At 43.8% G+C, this 17221-nt stretch overlaps 1 protein-coding gene across 3 annotated transcripts in view; it reads right to left on the reverse strand.

Annotated features, from left to right (window-relative positions):
• Positions 1 to 16418, reverse strand: part of LOC306939903 (serine/threonine-protein phosphatase 2B catalytic subunit gamma isoform-like) — a 46788-nt gene extending 30370 nt beyond the window's left edge. For 2 of the 3 annotated variants that reach the window (XM_079524704.1, XM_079524705.1), the window contains exons 1-3: positions 15514 to 16418; positions 4084 to 4281; positions 2947 to 3071 (exon numbers count right to left, since the gene is read on the reverse strand). In XM_079524704.1, coding sequence (XP_079380830.1) covers positions 2947 to 3071; positions 4084 to 4281; positions 15514 to 15577 — 387 coding nt within the window. In that variant the 5' untranslated portion in view covers positions 15578 to 16418. The remainder of the gene's footprint in view (positions 1 to 2946; positions 3072 to 4083; positions 4282 to 15513) is intronic. The other variant, XM_079524703.1, reaches the window with a different exon arrangement.
• Between the last annotated feature and the right edge of the window lie 803 nt (positions 16419 to 17221).

The raw sequence follows: 17221 nt of genomic DNA on the forward strand, positions 1-17221 counted from the left end.
TGCACACTCATCTCCTCTGCCCTAAAGGCAACACTGAAAGGCCTCTAGGGGCTCCTGCACACTCATCTCCTCTGCCCTAAAGGCAACACTGAAAGGCCTCTAGGGGCTCCTACACACTCATCTCCTCTGCCCTAAAGGCAACATGAAAGGCCTCTAGGGGTTCCTGCACACTCATCTCCTCTGCCCTAAAGGCAACATGAAAGGCCTCTAGGGGTTCCTGCACACTCATCTCCTCTGCCCTAAAGGCAACATGAAAGGCCTCTAGGGGTTCCTGCACACTCATCTCCTCTGCCCTAAAGGCAACATGAAAGGCCTCGAGGAGTTCCTGCACACTCATCTCCTCTGCCCTAAAGGCAACATGAAAGGCCTCTAGGGGTTCCTGCACACTCATCTCCTCTGCCCTAAAGGCAACATGAAAGGCCTCTAGGGGTTCCTGCACACTCATCTCCTCTGCCCTAAAGGAAACACTGAAAGGCCTCGAGGAGTTCCTGCACACTCATCTCCTCTGCCCGAAAGGAAACATGAAAGGCCTCTAGGGGTTCCTGCACACTCATCTCCTCTGCCCTAAAGGAAACACTGAAAGGCCTCGAGGAGTTCCTGCACACTCATCTCCTCTGCCCTAAAGGAAACATGAAAGGCCTCTAGGGGTTCCTGCACACTCATCTCCTCTGCCCTAAAGGAAACACTGAAAGGCCTCGAGGAGTTCCTGCACACTCATCTCCTCTGCCCTAAAGGAAACATGAAAGGCCTCTAGGGGTTCCTGCACACTCATCTCCTCTGCCCTAAAGGAAACACTGAAAGGCCTCGAGGAGTTCCTGCACACTCATCTCCTCTGCCCTAAAGGAAACATGAAAGGCCTCTAGGGGTTCCTGCACACTCATCTCCTCTGCCCTAAAGGAAACACTGAAAGGCCTCGAGGAGTTCCTGCACACTCATCTCCTCTGCCCTAAAGGAAACATGAAAGGCCTCTAGGGGTTCCTGCACACTCATCTCCTCTGCCCTAAAGGAAACACTGAAAGGCCTCGAGGAGTTCCTGCACACTCATCTCCTCTGCCCTAAAGGAAACATGAAAGGCCTCTAGGGGCTCCTACACACTCATCTCCTCTGCCCTAAAGGCAACACTGAAAGGCCTCTAGGGGCTCCTACACACTCATCTCCTCTGCCCTAAAGGCAACACTGAAAGGCCTCTAGGGGCTCCTACACACTCATCTCCTCTGCCCTAAAGGCAACACTGAAAGGCCTCTAGGGGCTCCTACACACTCATCTCCTCTGCCCTAAAGGCAACACTGAAAGGCCTCTAGGGGCTCCTACACACTCATCTCCTCTGCCCTAAAGGCAACACTGAAAGGCCTCTAGGGGCTCCTACACACTCATCTCCTCTGCCCTAAAGGAAACACTGAAAGGCCTCGAGGGGCTCCTACACACACTCATCTCCTCTGCCCTAAAGGCAACACTGAAAGGCCTCGAGGAGTTCCTACACACTCATCTCCTCTGCCCTAAAGGAAACACTGAAAGGCCTCGAGGAGTTCCTACACACTCATCTCCTCTGCCCTAAAGGAAACACTGAAAGGCCTCGAGGGGCTCCTACACACACTCATCTCCTCTGCCCTAAAGGCAACACTGAAAGGCCTCGAGGGGCTCCTACACACACTCATCTCCTCTGCCCTAAAGGCAACACTGAAAGGCCTCGAGGAGTTCATGCACACTTGTTTTGTGTGAGTGACGGAAGAGAAAGTGTGAGGTTTGTGGGCGACATGGCTTTCACACTTTCAACACACTTTTAACACATTCAGAACGGGAACTCCTTTTGGTGTTTTAAGCATTATATGTTATGCTTTAGCTGTTGAAAAATAGCAGATCTACAAGCTCGTAGCGCGGCACTCGAAAAATTGTGAAAATGTGGTGCAAATCTTTTAATATATATTCTTTCAGAGCGAACGTTTTTAACTCAAATCTTTGCCTCTGGGGGGGTCCCTGGAACAACATATTTTCAGATGGTCAGCGGCCAATTCCATATCATTTTGGGGGTCCTCGACATTAAATAGTTTGAGAACCACTGATATAGAAACATGGGTTTTTCTGAAAACTGTCAGGATTTAGAAGACATTTGTAGAATCGTCCTCAGGTCTAAATGGGTTCAAATGCTGGACTGATCAGCGACACATTCTGTGTCACATTCACTGCCAGTAGTTTTATATAACCTTTTTAAAAACATTAATAATGGAAAGACGTCACGGTGCACAAATGGAACCTCGCACAAATATGGAGTTTATATATCAGAACATCCAAGTTTCAAACGCATCATTCTAGAGTTTTACTTTATTATGCTTATGAGTCATCTACTTCCATACTGCTGTACATTAAACCCATCAAGACCAGGAAAGTGAAGCACTTTAACCATTATGTTGTATTTCGCCTAAAAATCTATCAATATATGTATATATATATAAATGTTTTAAAGCGAACATTTATAACTCCAATCTTTGCCTCTGGAAGTCCCTGGAACAAGATGGGTTGTCCACAGACAAATACAAATAATTTTGGGGGGTCCTTGACATGAAAACGAGAACCACCGATATACAGTAACAACATACGTTTTTCAGAAAACCGCTGGGATTTAGAAGACATTATTTGCAGAATCGGCCTCAGGTCTTAACCCATCCTGAACGGGAACCCCTTTTGGTGTTTTAAGCATTATGTTATGCTTTAGCTATTGAAAAATAGCAGATCTACAAGCTCATAGTGCGGGGGGGGGTCGGCGGCCAAATACGGAAGACTGTAGAAGTAGAATTGTCCTCAGGTCAAAATGCGATAAAAACATGCCATGTGATTGAAGACGGGAAAACAGGCCAGGGTAGGGGTTTAGCGAAGGGCATAATTGAGGGAGGCAATGACTCAATTGAGCAGAAAAACGAACGTATACTCGCTGTGCAAAACGAGACGTACCTCGATGCTGAAGTAGCCTCTGTCCACATAGTCTCCCAGGAACAGGTAGCGGGTGGTGTTGGGGGAGCCGCCCACCTCAAACAGCTTCATCAAGTCAAAGAACTGTCCGTGGACGTCTCCACACACTGCAGAAGACACAAATCAAAAAGGTTGCATTATCTTCTGATGTGCTAACTGATTCTTGGTAGAGATTGTGATTTTATTTACAAAAACTGAAAACGGGGCTTTTCAGAGTAAAATCTGCCCTCATCTACTTGGCACTCTAGCCGCCTTAATTCTGAAAAATTCCCCAACAAAAGTGTTAACACTTTCGGGGCCTTAGATTAATCTATCCATCCTATCTAAGCTGCCAGGATTGATCTATTACCTTTGGAGCATAACGCCAAAGTATTTGCAGCTTTGATCGACGAAAATCTGGCGGAAAATAGTCCCATGGTTTGTTGTTGAAGAGAAAAACATTCCACCAATACGATGCGAAACTAACACAGCCTGCACAGCAAGTTGTAGTCCAAACAAACCAGCCGTTCACTTGCATTGAACTCATTTTCCCAGAAGCCCTAGCAGCCCAGAGCATGGCTTGATTTCCAGTTGTCATCATAACACGACGGCCTCGTCACCAGGTCTGTGACAAATCCTTTTTTTAAATTTGTCCCACGATTTTGTTACCCATTTTTCACCCCTGTGTCAATTATCTAATGTGATCCTGGGCTCTACACACCCTCCGCCAACCTAGTCCCCATATATGGGGGACATGGGGAGAGCAACGGACTGGAACACGTTAATCCAACCAGTTCCTTTCCCCTCCATCAGGCGCCCCAGGTGGCCAGGGGGAGGCAGTTTAGAGACACGGGGAGAACATGCAAACTCCACAAAGAAAGGCCCTTTCGCCAACCCCGCCTCGGGTATGGGCACTGATGACGCGGAGGAAACACGCCGCCAGCACCCACAGCGTCCCGAGCGGGAATCGAACCCAGGACCTTCTAGCTGTGAGGCGACAGCACTACCAACTGTGCCACCGTGGCCCCAAATCCGTTCTTTTTTAATTATTTAAAAAACGGCGAATTAAACACATTAATCAAATAATAATAATAAATAGCGGGGAGCGCGGGTTACACAGTAGAACTGTTCATTGCGTACCTGTGATGGGGGCCTCAACCTCCAGCATGCATTTCTCCTGGCGGAGGATGCTGGCTCCGTCGTTGATGATGCGCAGCGCCGCCTCCTCCTCCAGACGGCCCTCCTTGATCAGGTGGGCTTTCAGCACCTCCACACTGGGCCGTCCGTCCACGTACAGGTCTCTGACCGTCAGCCGCGTGCCAGGAGGGTATGGCACCGCTACACACACACACACACACACACACACACAGGTTTGTATTAACACATTTTGACCTGAGATCAGATTCTAAAAATGTCTTCTACATCCTGAAAAAGCTATGTTTCTATGTCAGTCGTTCTTCGATTTTTCAAAAATAGCAGATCTACAAGCTCATAGCGCGCCACGAGCTTGTAGATCTGCTATTTTTCACATTAATTTTCAACATAATGCTAACACCAAAGGGGGTTCCCGCCCAAAATGGGTAAGCATCATTGTAAATGGTGCATTTATATTAGGGGTGCAGCGGTTCCTTCCCTTCGACCCGCGAGTGATTCCACCTGGTGTTGTTTGGAAGCAGTTGATCCACAAGCATCAATAAACATTGGGAGCCTGTAGATTGTCTATTCGTCAGGCAACACCATCGGATTAATACATTTTCATATTGATTAGCCTACCTGATGTTGTTGTGCTCGCAGCAGGAGCTCATTAAAAGTATTTTCCGTCAGAAAAAAAACAAAATAATGATTGGCTGTATATAGGAACTCTTCTTGTAAGCATTATAAGCACATCCTTAAATACGTATGCAGAGATTAAATGTGGCTCTATAATAAACCTTACCCCAATCTGAATCTTGTTTTATCTAGTCTAAAAAAAAATCTTTGAGGACCAGGGACAGTATCCTCACAATGTCCATTTGTAGAATTCTACTACGGTATACTTGTGTGCACATTTGGTCCTTTACAATAGAATATAGTAATAAATGATAAATGGTGCATTTATATAGCGCCTTTATCCAACGGGCTTTACATAGATTGTGCATTACATTCACCCATTCACACACACACATTCATACACCGATGGCGGCGGAAACCATGCAAGGCACCAACCTGCACATCGGCACCAACTCTGGGGGAGGCCGGGTTCGAACTGGCAACCTTTCGGTTACCATCCAGCCACTCGAAGGCCTCACTCACACGGTCGCTGCAGATTGCTCTGTGCTTGCTGTATACAAAGGGTGTGACACAGCTTGCCCCAATGCATTTCCAATGGTCTGACACAACATTTGTGTTGTATGAGGGGGGAGGGGCGCAGTCGAAACACAGCCGAAAGCCATACAGCAGCTTGTAGTCCAAAATGTAGTCCTCAAACCATGTGACTTCCATTGGAAATGCATTGGGGCGGCCATGACACTCACAGCATTCATACAGCAAGCATGCAGCAATGCATTAAAGGTCTGAGTGAGGCCTAACTCTTAGCCACCGTGTACAAACACGTCGTACGCACACGCACACGCACACACACACACACACACGAAACAATAGACTATGCAGCCACATTTGTTGCCTCACCTTGAAACATGTCGATACCAACACTACTGAAACATGTCCATACAAATAGGAGGCAGAACAAGCTGCCAGATGTGTCACTGTGGGTCTGATGTAACTTCTGTCCTTCACACTGTACTGTACACACACACACTGTACAACCATGCAGTAACATTAGTAGATAAACAACCTTTTCTGTCACGTCTGAATGACAAGAACTTAACCGCTAAATCAAGCTCAGCCCCGTAAAGTAAACCCTATACACTTTGTCATTATGTCAAACAGTGAAACGTGAGCCTGTTACTCACTGTAGCTATCGGCTCACTTCAAGTAAAGTTGTTGGCCTATTTGTGGCCAAACGGTCGCCTATTATCACGAGATGGTCACAATAGACTAGAGTAGACTGGGGGTTAATGTGGTTAAAACGATACTAGTTTCTAAACTAAAATCACCTCTCTTTATCGGCTACATGAGAAAAGGGAAAAAAATGAAGTAGCAGTTTGTTCAAACAGCTTTGATGTTGTTACAAAGAGGAAGGATGACTAAAGTTTGTTTTGTGCGTAGACTGTACAGTACAGACTACAGACTGCGTATTACAGCACATTTTTTCATTTCGTTTTTGATCTTTGTTTTTTGTTAAAACAAAGATCAAAACAAAAACTAATGTGAGATTTGCTATAGTACGCAGTCTACACACAAATCAAATTCAGACCTCTCCGACGTATGTAGGGAGAAATCAAAATGGACAATTAGGGATAAAAGTTAGCTTAAAATTGGTAATGGCCAACTGGGACTTTCCAACATTCTGCTTTTATGATATACGAGACCACTGGTGGTTTTATGGGAGATACTTCTGAACATGTATTCCTTTGTTTGACCAATTCAAAACGCTCTTTTTTTTTAACCCGTTTTAAGCATGATTTTATACTTAGCTATTGAAAAATAGCAGATCTACAAGCTCGTAGCACGGCACTCTATTTTTGAAAAATCGTGAAAATGTGGCCCAAATCTTTGAATAAATATTCTTTCAGAGCGAACGTTTTTAACTCAAATCTTTGTTTTTTTTTGGGGGGGGGGGTCCCTGGAACAACATATTTTCAGATGGGGGTCTGCAGCCAAATACATATAATTCTGGGGGTCCTCGACATGAAAAAGCCAAATACATATAATTCTGGGGGTCCTTGACATGAAAAAGCCAAATACATATAATTCTGGGGGTCCTTGACATGAAATAGCTTGAGAATTTGAGAACCACTGACTGATATAGAAACATAGGGTTTTTCACAAAGCAGTCAGGATTTAGAAGACATTTGTAGAATCAGGTCTCTCAGGTCTAAATGGGTTAAAATCCAAAGATAAACAAATCTTTTATTACAAGTTAGTAGTAGTAGTAGGGCCTGACTTTACCAGCCACACAGAGCAGAGCCGCAGTATTAGTTACTTACAAGCCAGCGCAAGAGAAAGAAGACATGCTGGCCTCTATCCAAGTGACTGAAATCAGCTGTGTGCGTGTGTGCGTGCACGACTGCACGTACATGCGCGCGCGCGCGTGTGTGTGCGTGTGTCCACCGAGAACTCTATTCTACACAATGTGTTCCTCCCACTGTGTCAGACACTCAAGCACAGGCAGGCCTGCTTGTTCCCTTTATACAAACAGAAGCAAAGGGAGGGTTTTCTCACCTTGAAGCTCAGGTATTTTCAAATGCAATGAATTCTGGGATACTAGGCACGATCTGAACAAAAACACAGTTTGATGACTAACCACTCTGTTGATCTAAAAAACGATCAGGGGTGCCCACACATTTTTGACTTGAGAGCTACTTGAGAGCTAAATGACCAGCTCAACAGGATCTACCTACCGAAAATATTATACCATTGCTGAAAATAGTTTAAATATGTACCTGATGGGGCTTTGGAATAACGGAGCAGGCATTACATATAAGACAAATGCTCTTGGAATGGGAAATAGAGGGGGAGAAATTGAATAGGTATAGGGTTTTTTTGTATTTAATTTGTAATGCTACAGACGTTTTTGTGCACAGCAACACTCTTGAAAAGTATTGCATTGTGGGTTTGAGCTGACAGGCCCTTTTGATGTCAAACAATCAAGTCACCTTAATTCAAGTGGCCAGATCCAAAAAAATTACATTAAATATAAAAAGGGTCATGTCATGTGATCTACCTGCACAGCCTTTGTGATCTACAGGTAGATTTTGGGCACCCCTGCTCTACATGGTTTAATCCATTGATACCTGGAACGCATCCATGTCGCGTTAGCGTTTTAAACATTATGTTATAATTTAGCTATTGAAAAATAGCAGATCTACAAGCTCATAGCGCGCCACCGAGTGGCGCGCTATGAACTTGTAGGTCTGCTATTTTTGAAAAATCGTTAAAATGTGGCTCAAATCTTTCCGAAAATTGTCATGATTTAGAAAACTTTTTGTTTTTAAATTTCGACGTCAGGCCTGAATGGGTTAACAGGGTCAGGCTGATTAACCCATTTAGGCCCGACATCAACATTTAAAAAATGTCTTCTAAATCCTGACAGTTTTCTGAAATACCTGGCTATGTTTCTATATCAGTGGTGCTCAATATTTCATGTCAAGGCCCCCAAAACGTATGTGATTGGCCGCCAACCCCCATTTGAAAATATGTTGTTCCAGGGACCCCCCCCCCCCCCCCAGAAGCAAAGATTTGAGTCAAAAGCCATAATATATTCAAAGATTTGCGCCACATTTTCATGATTTTTCAAAAATAGCAGATCTACAAGCTCATACGCTATTTTTCAATAGCTAAAGTATAACAATGCTTAAAACACCAAAAGGGGTTCCCGTCCTGAACGGGTTAAGACGATAGATTGTTGGGGTTAAATGTAACCAAATTTAGTTTAAAAATGTGTTTAAACAAAAAAAACTATTTCAGAGCTCACAATATTATGCATTCAAATTCATATCCAATTTAAGATTCAGCTAAAACGTCGGTTTAGCTGATGCAGTATGCTTCATTTGTTGTGTGCAGTGGTTTTCCAAGCTCAAAACCTCTGGTGTGATGACGGACGGGACTTAGTAGTTTGTGTGCTTGGGAATTTACATGGTGTTCAACTGTGCTCAAAAACAATCAACAATTTCTGCGTGCACACTGCGCACAGTGATTTGATTTAAATATCACAACTCTCGTCCCTCAAGACATGACGTCATTCACAGATCTGCTAGACCAGTGGTTCCCAAAGTGGGGTCCGGGGACCCCCAGGGGTCCTTGGGGGAGTTCCAGGGGGTCCCCAGCTAAATTGATAGTTAGGAACCAAATGGACCCTTATGGGTCTTAACTCTGAGAGTGTACAAATGGAACCAAATGGACCCATTTGGTTCCATTTGTACACTCTGAGTTAAATTAACATTGATTTTACAATATAAATTGGGGGACCCAGAGCTATGAATTCCATTAAATGGGGGTCCGTAGACTAATGCGTGTCAAACTGGGGGTCCTTGAAATTAAACGGGTTGAGTATCACTGCTACAGCCGTAAAAATCTTATGGGGGGTCCCTGGCATAGAATTAGTGTCATTTTGGGGGTCCTTGACATGAAAAGGTTTGGGAACCACTGTTCTAGACCGGATAGCAGTACTGTGGACATTTTGGGCCAGGAACCCCTTTTGGTGATTTAAGCATTATGTTATACTTTAGCTGTTGAGAAATAGCAGATCTACAAGCTCGTAGAGTAATATCTGAGCTTGTAGAGTAATATCAAAAATGTGTTTTACAAAAATCGGCCTCCTGGTGGCGCTATAACAGGCCGTTCTGGACAATTTGGGGAAGAGGTTCATCGTTGGCATCTAGGGAGTGTGTGTGCAAAGTTTGGCATCGACCGGGTTAACGGTGCCGGAGATTAGCTGTAGACGGATGGACGAACACACACACACAGACGGACACACACGGACGGACGGAGTGCAAAACATACTCTCTCCCCATGCCTTCGGCCTGGTGGAGACAATAAAGAATATATACAATATATTATCGGAGCTATTCATTTAAAAATGTTATCGGGCCGATAATTATGTCATAATTCCTGATATCTGGCCGATAATTATTGTGCATCCCTGCTAGCAACCTTTAAAGGAGCATTCAGTGATTTGACTTAATTCAAATATCACTTATTTTCTTTTTTTCTGGATAATTCTCTCTACTATAGAGTGTGCTGACCATATAAGGAGTTCCTCCCTGTCCCCAGTGAGCCCCTGGGGTCAAAAAACCCTAGTTTCAGTTTTGGTGGCGGGTGGCAAAGCCTTCATCCAATCAGGATGAGAGGGGCCTTCCTCCAATCATGATCGAGTGGGGGCGGGCCTTGGTGCACATGCTGTTGGCCTGTTGCACTTCCCCCCACTGTAGAGCGTGCATGTGCACATTTTGTTACCGGGGCGGACTGGGTGGTTTTCCAAATCATCCAAATCACTGAATGCTCCTTTAAATAAAAGTAGAAGAGATCGTTTTCGATCTCATTCGTGCCCAACTTTGCTAGTACTAGTGTGAGTTGAGTTGCACTTGCATTAATGGCCATGGTTTTGTTGAGCCCAAAGCAGAGCTTACATCATAGGACAGCGGTTCTCAACCAGCGGTCCGGGGACCACCAGTGGTCCTTGAGGGGGTTCCAGGTGGTCCCCAGTTAAATGATGTAGAGTTGGTAACTCTTGAGTATGTAAAATGAAACCAAATGGAACCGAGAGGGTCCATTTGGTTTCATTTTACACACTCAAGAGTTAAATTATTCTAAAACCATTTAGGCCTGACGTCGAAATTAAAAAAAAGGCTTCTAAATCATGACAGTTTTCTGAAAAACCTTATGTTTCTGTATCAGTGGTGCTCAATATTTCATGTCAAGGACCCCAAAAAAATTGGCCGCCGACCATCATCTGAAAATATGTTGGGAAAAGAATGTCCTATATATATTGAATATATATATTCAAAGATTTGCGCCACATTTTCACGATTCTTCAAAAATAGCAGCTCATAGTGCGGCACTCGGTAGCGCGCTATGAGCTTCTAAGTTGTAGATCTGCTATTTTTCAATAGCTAAAGTATAACATAATGCTTAAAACACCAAAAGGGGTTCCCGTCCAGAATGGGTTAAACATCTGCATTACTTAATTTACAAGACGTTTACACTACACATTTAGAGAGAATGTAGAATTATTATTTTGATGATCATTTGCCTGTTACTGTATCTCTCCTCATGGCACCAACATCAATACAGCATGGAATTGTGGACAAACTCGTATCCAACGACAACAAAATGTTCTGTAGTAGTGATGCACCGTATATTCGGCCGCAGAAAATATATCACCGAATAGTGTATGCAATTAATGCATTCAAAAGAGCTGAATAAATGGTTTATGGACCCATAATAGGGATTATTATTTAAAATAAGTTTTGCCATAACCATTTCTTATGCCATAAATCAGGTAGCATTAATGTCAGGTAGCATTAATGTAAGCATTAGTGGCCATGTACATTAATGTACGGCCATGACAGCAATGGTAGGATAAAGATATTCGTTATTCGGCCAACTGTTTCCTATATTCGGTATTCGGTTTTGGCCAAGAATTTCCCTTTCGGTGCATCCCTCCCTATTCTGTAGTATTGCGTCTGAGTCACTCCGAGAGGCTAAATCTCATCAAATGGTGGTCCGTGGCTCAAACGCACGGTCGAATAAATAATGGACCCTTAACGTGAAAAGCGTTGAAACCCACTACTGTCATAGGAGCCAGAACAACAGGCCCTGCCCCGAGCAGCGCGGCAGCGCCATGAAGGCCACGCCGACGTGGCAAGAAGACGCTACAACCGGTGCAGCAAAGCCCCGTCACTAGGAGAGGAGAGCCATCATCAATCATGAATGAGGACACCGAATCATTACACATGCCAGGCAATGCAAATGGACAGAGTGATTCAATTACCACTGTAACTAAAGTTAAAAAGGTCATAGGCAGCATCATCATGCTGTTGTCAGCTGGAAGTAATCTATTTAATCAATTATACAATTATTAATTAATGATGCTTTTTCTTTTTTTAAATACAGTAGCCACAAATACAGGGGGGGGGGGGGGGGGGGGCGGGGGAATCAGATATATAACCTCACAAGCTTTTCAATATATTATAGTATAGTATAAAATATGCGTTCAGACCAATCGCTTTAATAATATTTGTGTTGATTTGGTCGTTTATAATGAAAAAGAACTTATCGATTGTTCAAAAACGTAATCGATTGAAATCACAACGAAAATGGATAGTTGTTTGACAAATAAATATATTATGTATATATCTGCATATTATGAGGGGGCAGAAACCAGTCTGTATATCTGGTATTTATGAGTTACTTTAGTCTGTAAATCATGAGGGACAGAAATATACAGACAAATAGGCCTTTTTTCCCCCTCCACATCAGGGGCTGCTGTGAGACGAGTTCAACAGAAATGCCTCCGGCTACTACTGTGCAGTGCTGCTCAATTGTAGACAAGAGAGTTGCTGATGGAAATCTAGCTAGATCAGGAGACTGTCTGGTCCATGACCATGACATAACTATGTGTGAAATCAAGTTTGTTTCCTCTTCCTTGTTTCAGAAGAACAGGAGACATATACAGTACAAACAGTAAGGCTTAAAACCATGTGACAAATAGATGCGATAACGCCATCAAGGTTTTCTATACTTGAAGAAACATGGATAACATCAGTTATTATGTAGGGCAGGCTTGTGTCGTTGTGTTCACACACACACACACACACACACACACACACACACACACACACACACACACACACACACACACACACACACACACACACACACACACACACACACACACACACACACACACACACACACACACACACACACACACACACACACACACACACACACACACACACAGATATCAGTGATCCTGTGGGCCGTTTTTGTGTTCCGTTTTGTACATACCCGATAAATAAATTATTCTCAAATGCGACAAGTTGCAACTAGAACCACTTGCAGTCGCAACATTATCCCAAAAAACTGTGCCGACCTGCAACGGGGTCAATTCAGAGACCATTCTTGCAATTTCTTGCAGCTAGTTGCAAGTTCCAACTAGTCGCGTTGTCGAGTCAATGGTGTGATGGACCGGGCAGTGGGGCTTTAGTTCCATTGATCCAAGGCTCTGAAAATGCGGTCCACCCATCTGACCACTTAACATGGCGTGGGCCCACTGTTGTATATATTTATAATAATATAGATATTACTCAATATATATTGAGTATATATATAATTGAGTCCGTGAAAATGCCCATGGGGCATTGTCGCTGCTGTTTTATGGACATATAATATTTGATTTCAGTGCTCTTGGTTCGTTGTTGGAATAAGGTGCAATCAGACGCATGCACACTACTGTGTACTAGGTGCTAAAATAAGTAATTGTCCCCATGTTGTGCTGAAAATGATTGCACTGCGAGCGTGTGCCGCGCGCGTGCATGCCATGCATCAGTGACATGCATCATGTACATTGTTACACATCATGCGAAATGCATGAAGATGCACACAGTCCTAGGTTTGGGGGTTTGAAAATATTGTCCCCTATGGTCTACCCCAGTGGTTCCCATACTGCGATGCGCGAGTGCCTTCTAGGTGGTGTTTTTTTTAATTTTATATATTAACATATTATGCCAATATATGGCAAGTAATTAGCCTATGCTGCATATATTATGCCATATTCAGGTTCATATATATGTGGATAAAAAGGAAATATAAGAGCTATATAGCTTATGCAATTTATATTTCCATGTGGGGGGTGCATCAGCTAGGTCGGGGGGTAAGAGGGGGTGCATCAGCTAGGTCGGGAGGTAACAGGGGGTGCATGGCCAAAAAGGTTTGGGAACCGCTGGGACTCTACCCTATGACACGAAATAAAATTTATTTTCTTCAAAAACGTCTTTGGGAGACAGACAAGCTAGCTACGTGGGCAGATAATTGAAACCTTAATAAAAGCATATTCATAGTCTTCGGTGAGGAGGTGACCACCGAAACGGTGGATGTTAGTAAAAACAGAGAGAGATGTGTTAGCACACACTGCTAGCTCTTAATGTATTTAAATGTTGACATGGTATGCTGCAGAGCAGCAGCATACCATGTCAACATTTAAATACATTAAGAGTGCCTTTAAAACATGATTTCCGTGAGTGCTGGTTCTCTCTTTTAGAGTAATTTCTGTTATTTAAGTTATTTACCGACGACACACCCGGTAAGAATGCTCAAGAACTTTGAGACAGTTTGGAGTTAACTGGACTATGAATAGGACTATAGGAGGTACATATACAAATGTAAAAACAAATCAGCCAACATGACATGTGCATGACTGAGGTACCACGGGTACTGTTGTTCTACACACAGAAATGTGTATTTTCTGTTAACTTACTATACATTTTGCTGCTGCATGAGCTTTTACAGATGGGCATTTTATTTCGTATGTACATAAGTATGTATTTTTTCTTACTGATGAATTGAGCACAATGGACCAACCACAATGGAAACAAACAATCCCCCCGCTGTGGCTATTTTGGGTGTCATCCTTTTAGCATTAACTTTTGACTGTAGGTTTGTGTTCCTCTTGTTAATAATGAAAGTAGTCTTATCTATCTGTAGTCATCATTGTGCAGCTCATGTGCAGCTCTGGTGGTGTCGATTGATTGATTGATTGAAATATGTATTAACAGTTTGCAGAAATACAGTACATTTCAAGCACAACTCAATACAAAGACTGTTAACTGTGAGTGGACCTACCCAATAATGCATTACACTTGTTTAAAAGAGGGTCCACCTTGTTCCAAATCATCAAAACAATTAAGAGACGTACAAATATACACTTCTATTAGAAGAACAGAACAGGAATTCATCAAAAAATGAGGTAAAAAGCCGGGAAAACCAATGTTATCCAATAACATTTCGTACGAAATGAAGACTGGGGGTAATTTACTGTGCAGCAGCATTAAGGACAGGTTTAATGCCCTCCTGCTGATTTACACTGCTAAGCCTCTCTAAACCATTGACACCATCATACCCCCCAAACCCCCCTCCTCACCACCCACACACACACAGTCACACACACCCACACACACCCACACAGCTAGCTTAACTGGCTAGCTCATTAGCCTTACTGAACCTTCACAGAGGCATAACGTTACACGTACACTGACTGACTACTAGCAGCAATGCTGTCTGCTGCTGCTGTCCTGTCCCACCAATCGTTAATTTTTAATCCACAATTATTGTAAATTAAAACATACATTTAAAAAAACATACAAACACAGTTGGAGCTGCTATAGATGACAAGGGGTCGACGTTTACAAAAAAAAAAAAAGGATCGTGCCACTGACTTGAGCCCGAAAAAATATGTCACAATAATTTGACACCTTGACTTGGCTGGTACATCTATCCTAAATAGCTGCCGATTTAATTAACTCAATGTTGTCGCTTAATTATTTGATCAGCACATGGTCATAAATTCCTGCACCGTTGTTATTGTTTGTTGTTTTAAAAAGGGACAAAATACATTAACAAAATGTTGATGTGTACGTGGGTTTTTTCCCCCCCATTATACAGTAAAATTCTCAGCGTCAATTTAACCGCATAATGCTGTACAAATCAAACCCTCGCATTTGCACACCTTCCAAGTTAAAAACAAACAAACCAAAAATATGATAATTAATAAAACACTGAGGATTTCTAAATGCTGACTGTGTGCAGCCAGCCCAGCCAGCAGTATAATAATAATTGCACAGCCGATCATGCTAGCTGACATTAGCATCGGTTAGCATCAACCAACCCACCAAGTTTGTGCAACAGCAAGAAGAAAAAAGCCAACCCAGAAAACAACTCAACAGAGACAGTCCAGCAACACCAACCTACCTTTGATAGGCCGCTCGACGGTGGACAGTTTGGGCAGCACCTCTTTAGCAGGAGGGGTAGACATGATCCCCTTCTTCTCCTATCTTCTCCCCTCGGATGAATTCCTAACTTAAAGACCCCACACACCAAAAAAAAAAGAAGAAAAAAAATCCTCCCTTCGCCTTCCTTCCTTCCTTCCTTCCTCCTTCCCTAAACTAAACTGAGCTAGCTAGCTAGCTTCAAAAAGAAAAAAAAAAGAAAAAACGCAGCTAGCCCCGATGCTGCTGCTAGGCTAGCTATAGCTATATAGTAGTGGCTTCCAATGCAAAGAATACCAACAAACCCCCCCCCCAGAATTTAAACACCCAATGTCTGATGGCTTCAAAGAGCCAGCCAGCAGCGCAGCAGGGGGTGATGATTCTGGTGAATGATGCCTGGCTGGGATGATGATGATGATGATACTAATAATTGATTGTTGTGTGCTGCTGCTGCCACTGTCTGCCGCCACACCATGCAGCAGTACGGTGCTACCACCAGCAGGCTGCCTGCCTTAGCTGTCACTGTCACTTTCTGCTGCCTGCCTTGCCCTGGCTCTCTGGCTGGGACTCAAGGATCTGGCTGGGAAACAACGACCCTCCCGTCCCGTGCTGGTCCCGTCCCGTCCCGGCCCGTCCCGGCCCCGCTCTGCTCGATCTCTGCTGGGCTGGGGTGCTGCTGCACGGTGACACGCTCCGCTGTCCTGTCCTGTCCTGTCACGCACACATATGTTTTATAAAAACCTTTAGTCAGATTTTTTTTAATAATCTTGTTATTATGAGTATGACTCTCTCGCTCTCGCTTATCTCTTTATTCTTTTTTTTTAGACGATCGAGGAGTGGTGTGTGTGTGGTGCATCTGTTCAAAAAGCCCCCGCGCTGCCTGCCTTGCCCAGCCCTACCCTGCTGCTGCTGTGGGTATTTGGGTGGGCGTTGTGTGCATGCCGTGTGGTGTGTGTATGTGTGTGTCGTCGTGATCCGATGTTGTGAGGCTTGGTTTGGCCTCATCCAGACCCTCTTCTGTCGGATTACAAATTAATCCACCACCACACACAAGCGGATTTCCTACAACACGGCTCTATTATGTGCAACAGCGCGTGGAACTGTGGGTAGTGTAGTGTTTGGTATAATAAGTGGGGAAATTGTGAGAACTGGTCCCACTCCCCAATGATGCTCCCCATACCATGTGTGTTGTGTTTTGGGAGAAGGACTGGGGACTATTTTGTGGAGGAATTAAATAGTTTTAGAACCCATTTCTAATTACTCATTCAATTTGGTGGAGAGATTCAGCTCAATGGAATTCAAATGTGTCACTGTGTGTAGGCCACTGCACCCAATACGCAGTCTGCAGCTCTTAAATCTAAATCCATTTGAAAGTTGACAGAAATCATGCATTTGGAATTTGGTTAAAATAGGTAAATAGCTACTTTTCTGTGAGATCCACATGGACCGCATTCTCTTTGTGCAACATATTACACATGGACAGGTTACCAGGCCAGTGGGGCCACTGCCTAGGGGCCTTTGTCTACCAGGGGCCCATGAACAGGCCTGGCCCGTGAGGCTTACTAAAACTAGACCGGTGCCCGGCTGTACAGCACAGAGTCTATGGCTATGCAATGCAATACCTGTGTCAGAGTGCCCGTTCCAACTTGTTCCTGTTCTCATGTCAGAACAGGCCAGCTCCATATACTGTA

The sequence above is a fragment of the Electrona antarctica genome (assembly GCF_951216825.1).
Source record: "Electrona antarctica genome assembly, chromosome: 16".
Taxonomy (NCBI): domain Eukaryota; kingdom Metazoa; phylum Chordata; class Actinopteri; order Myctophiformes; family Myctophidae; genus Electrona; species Electrona antarctica.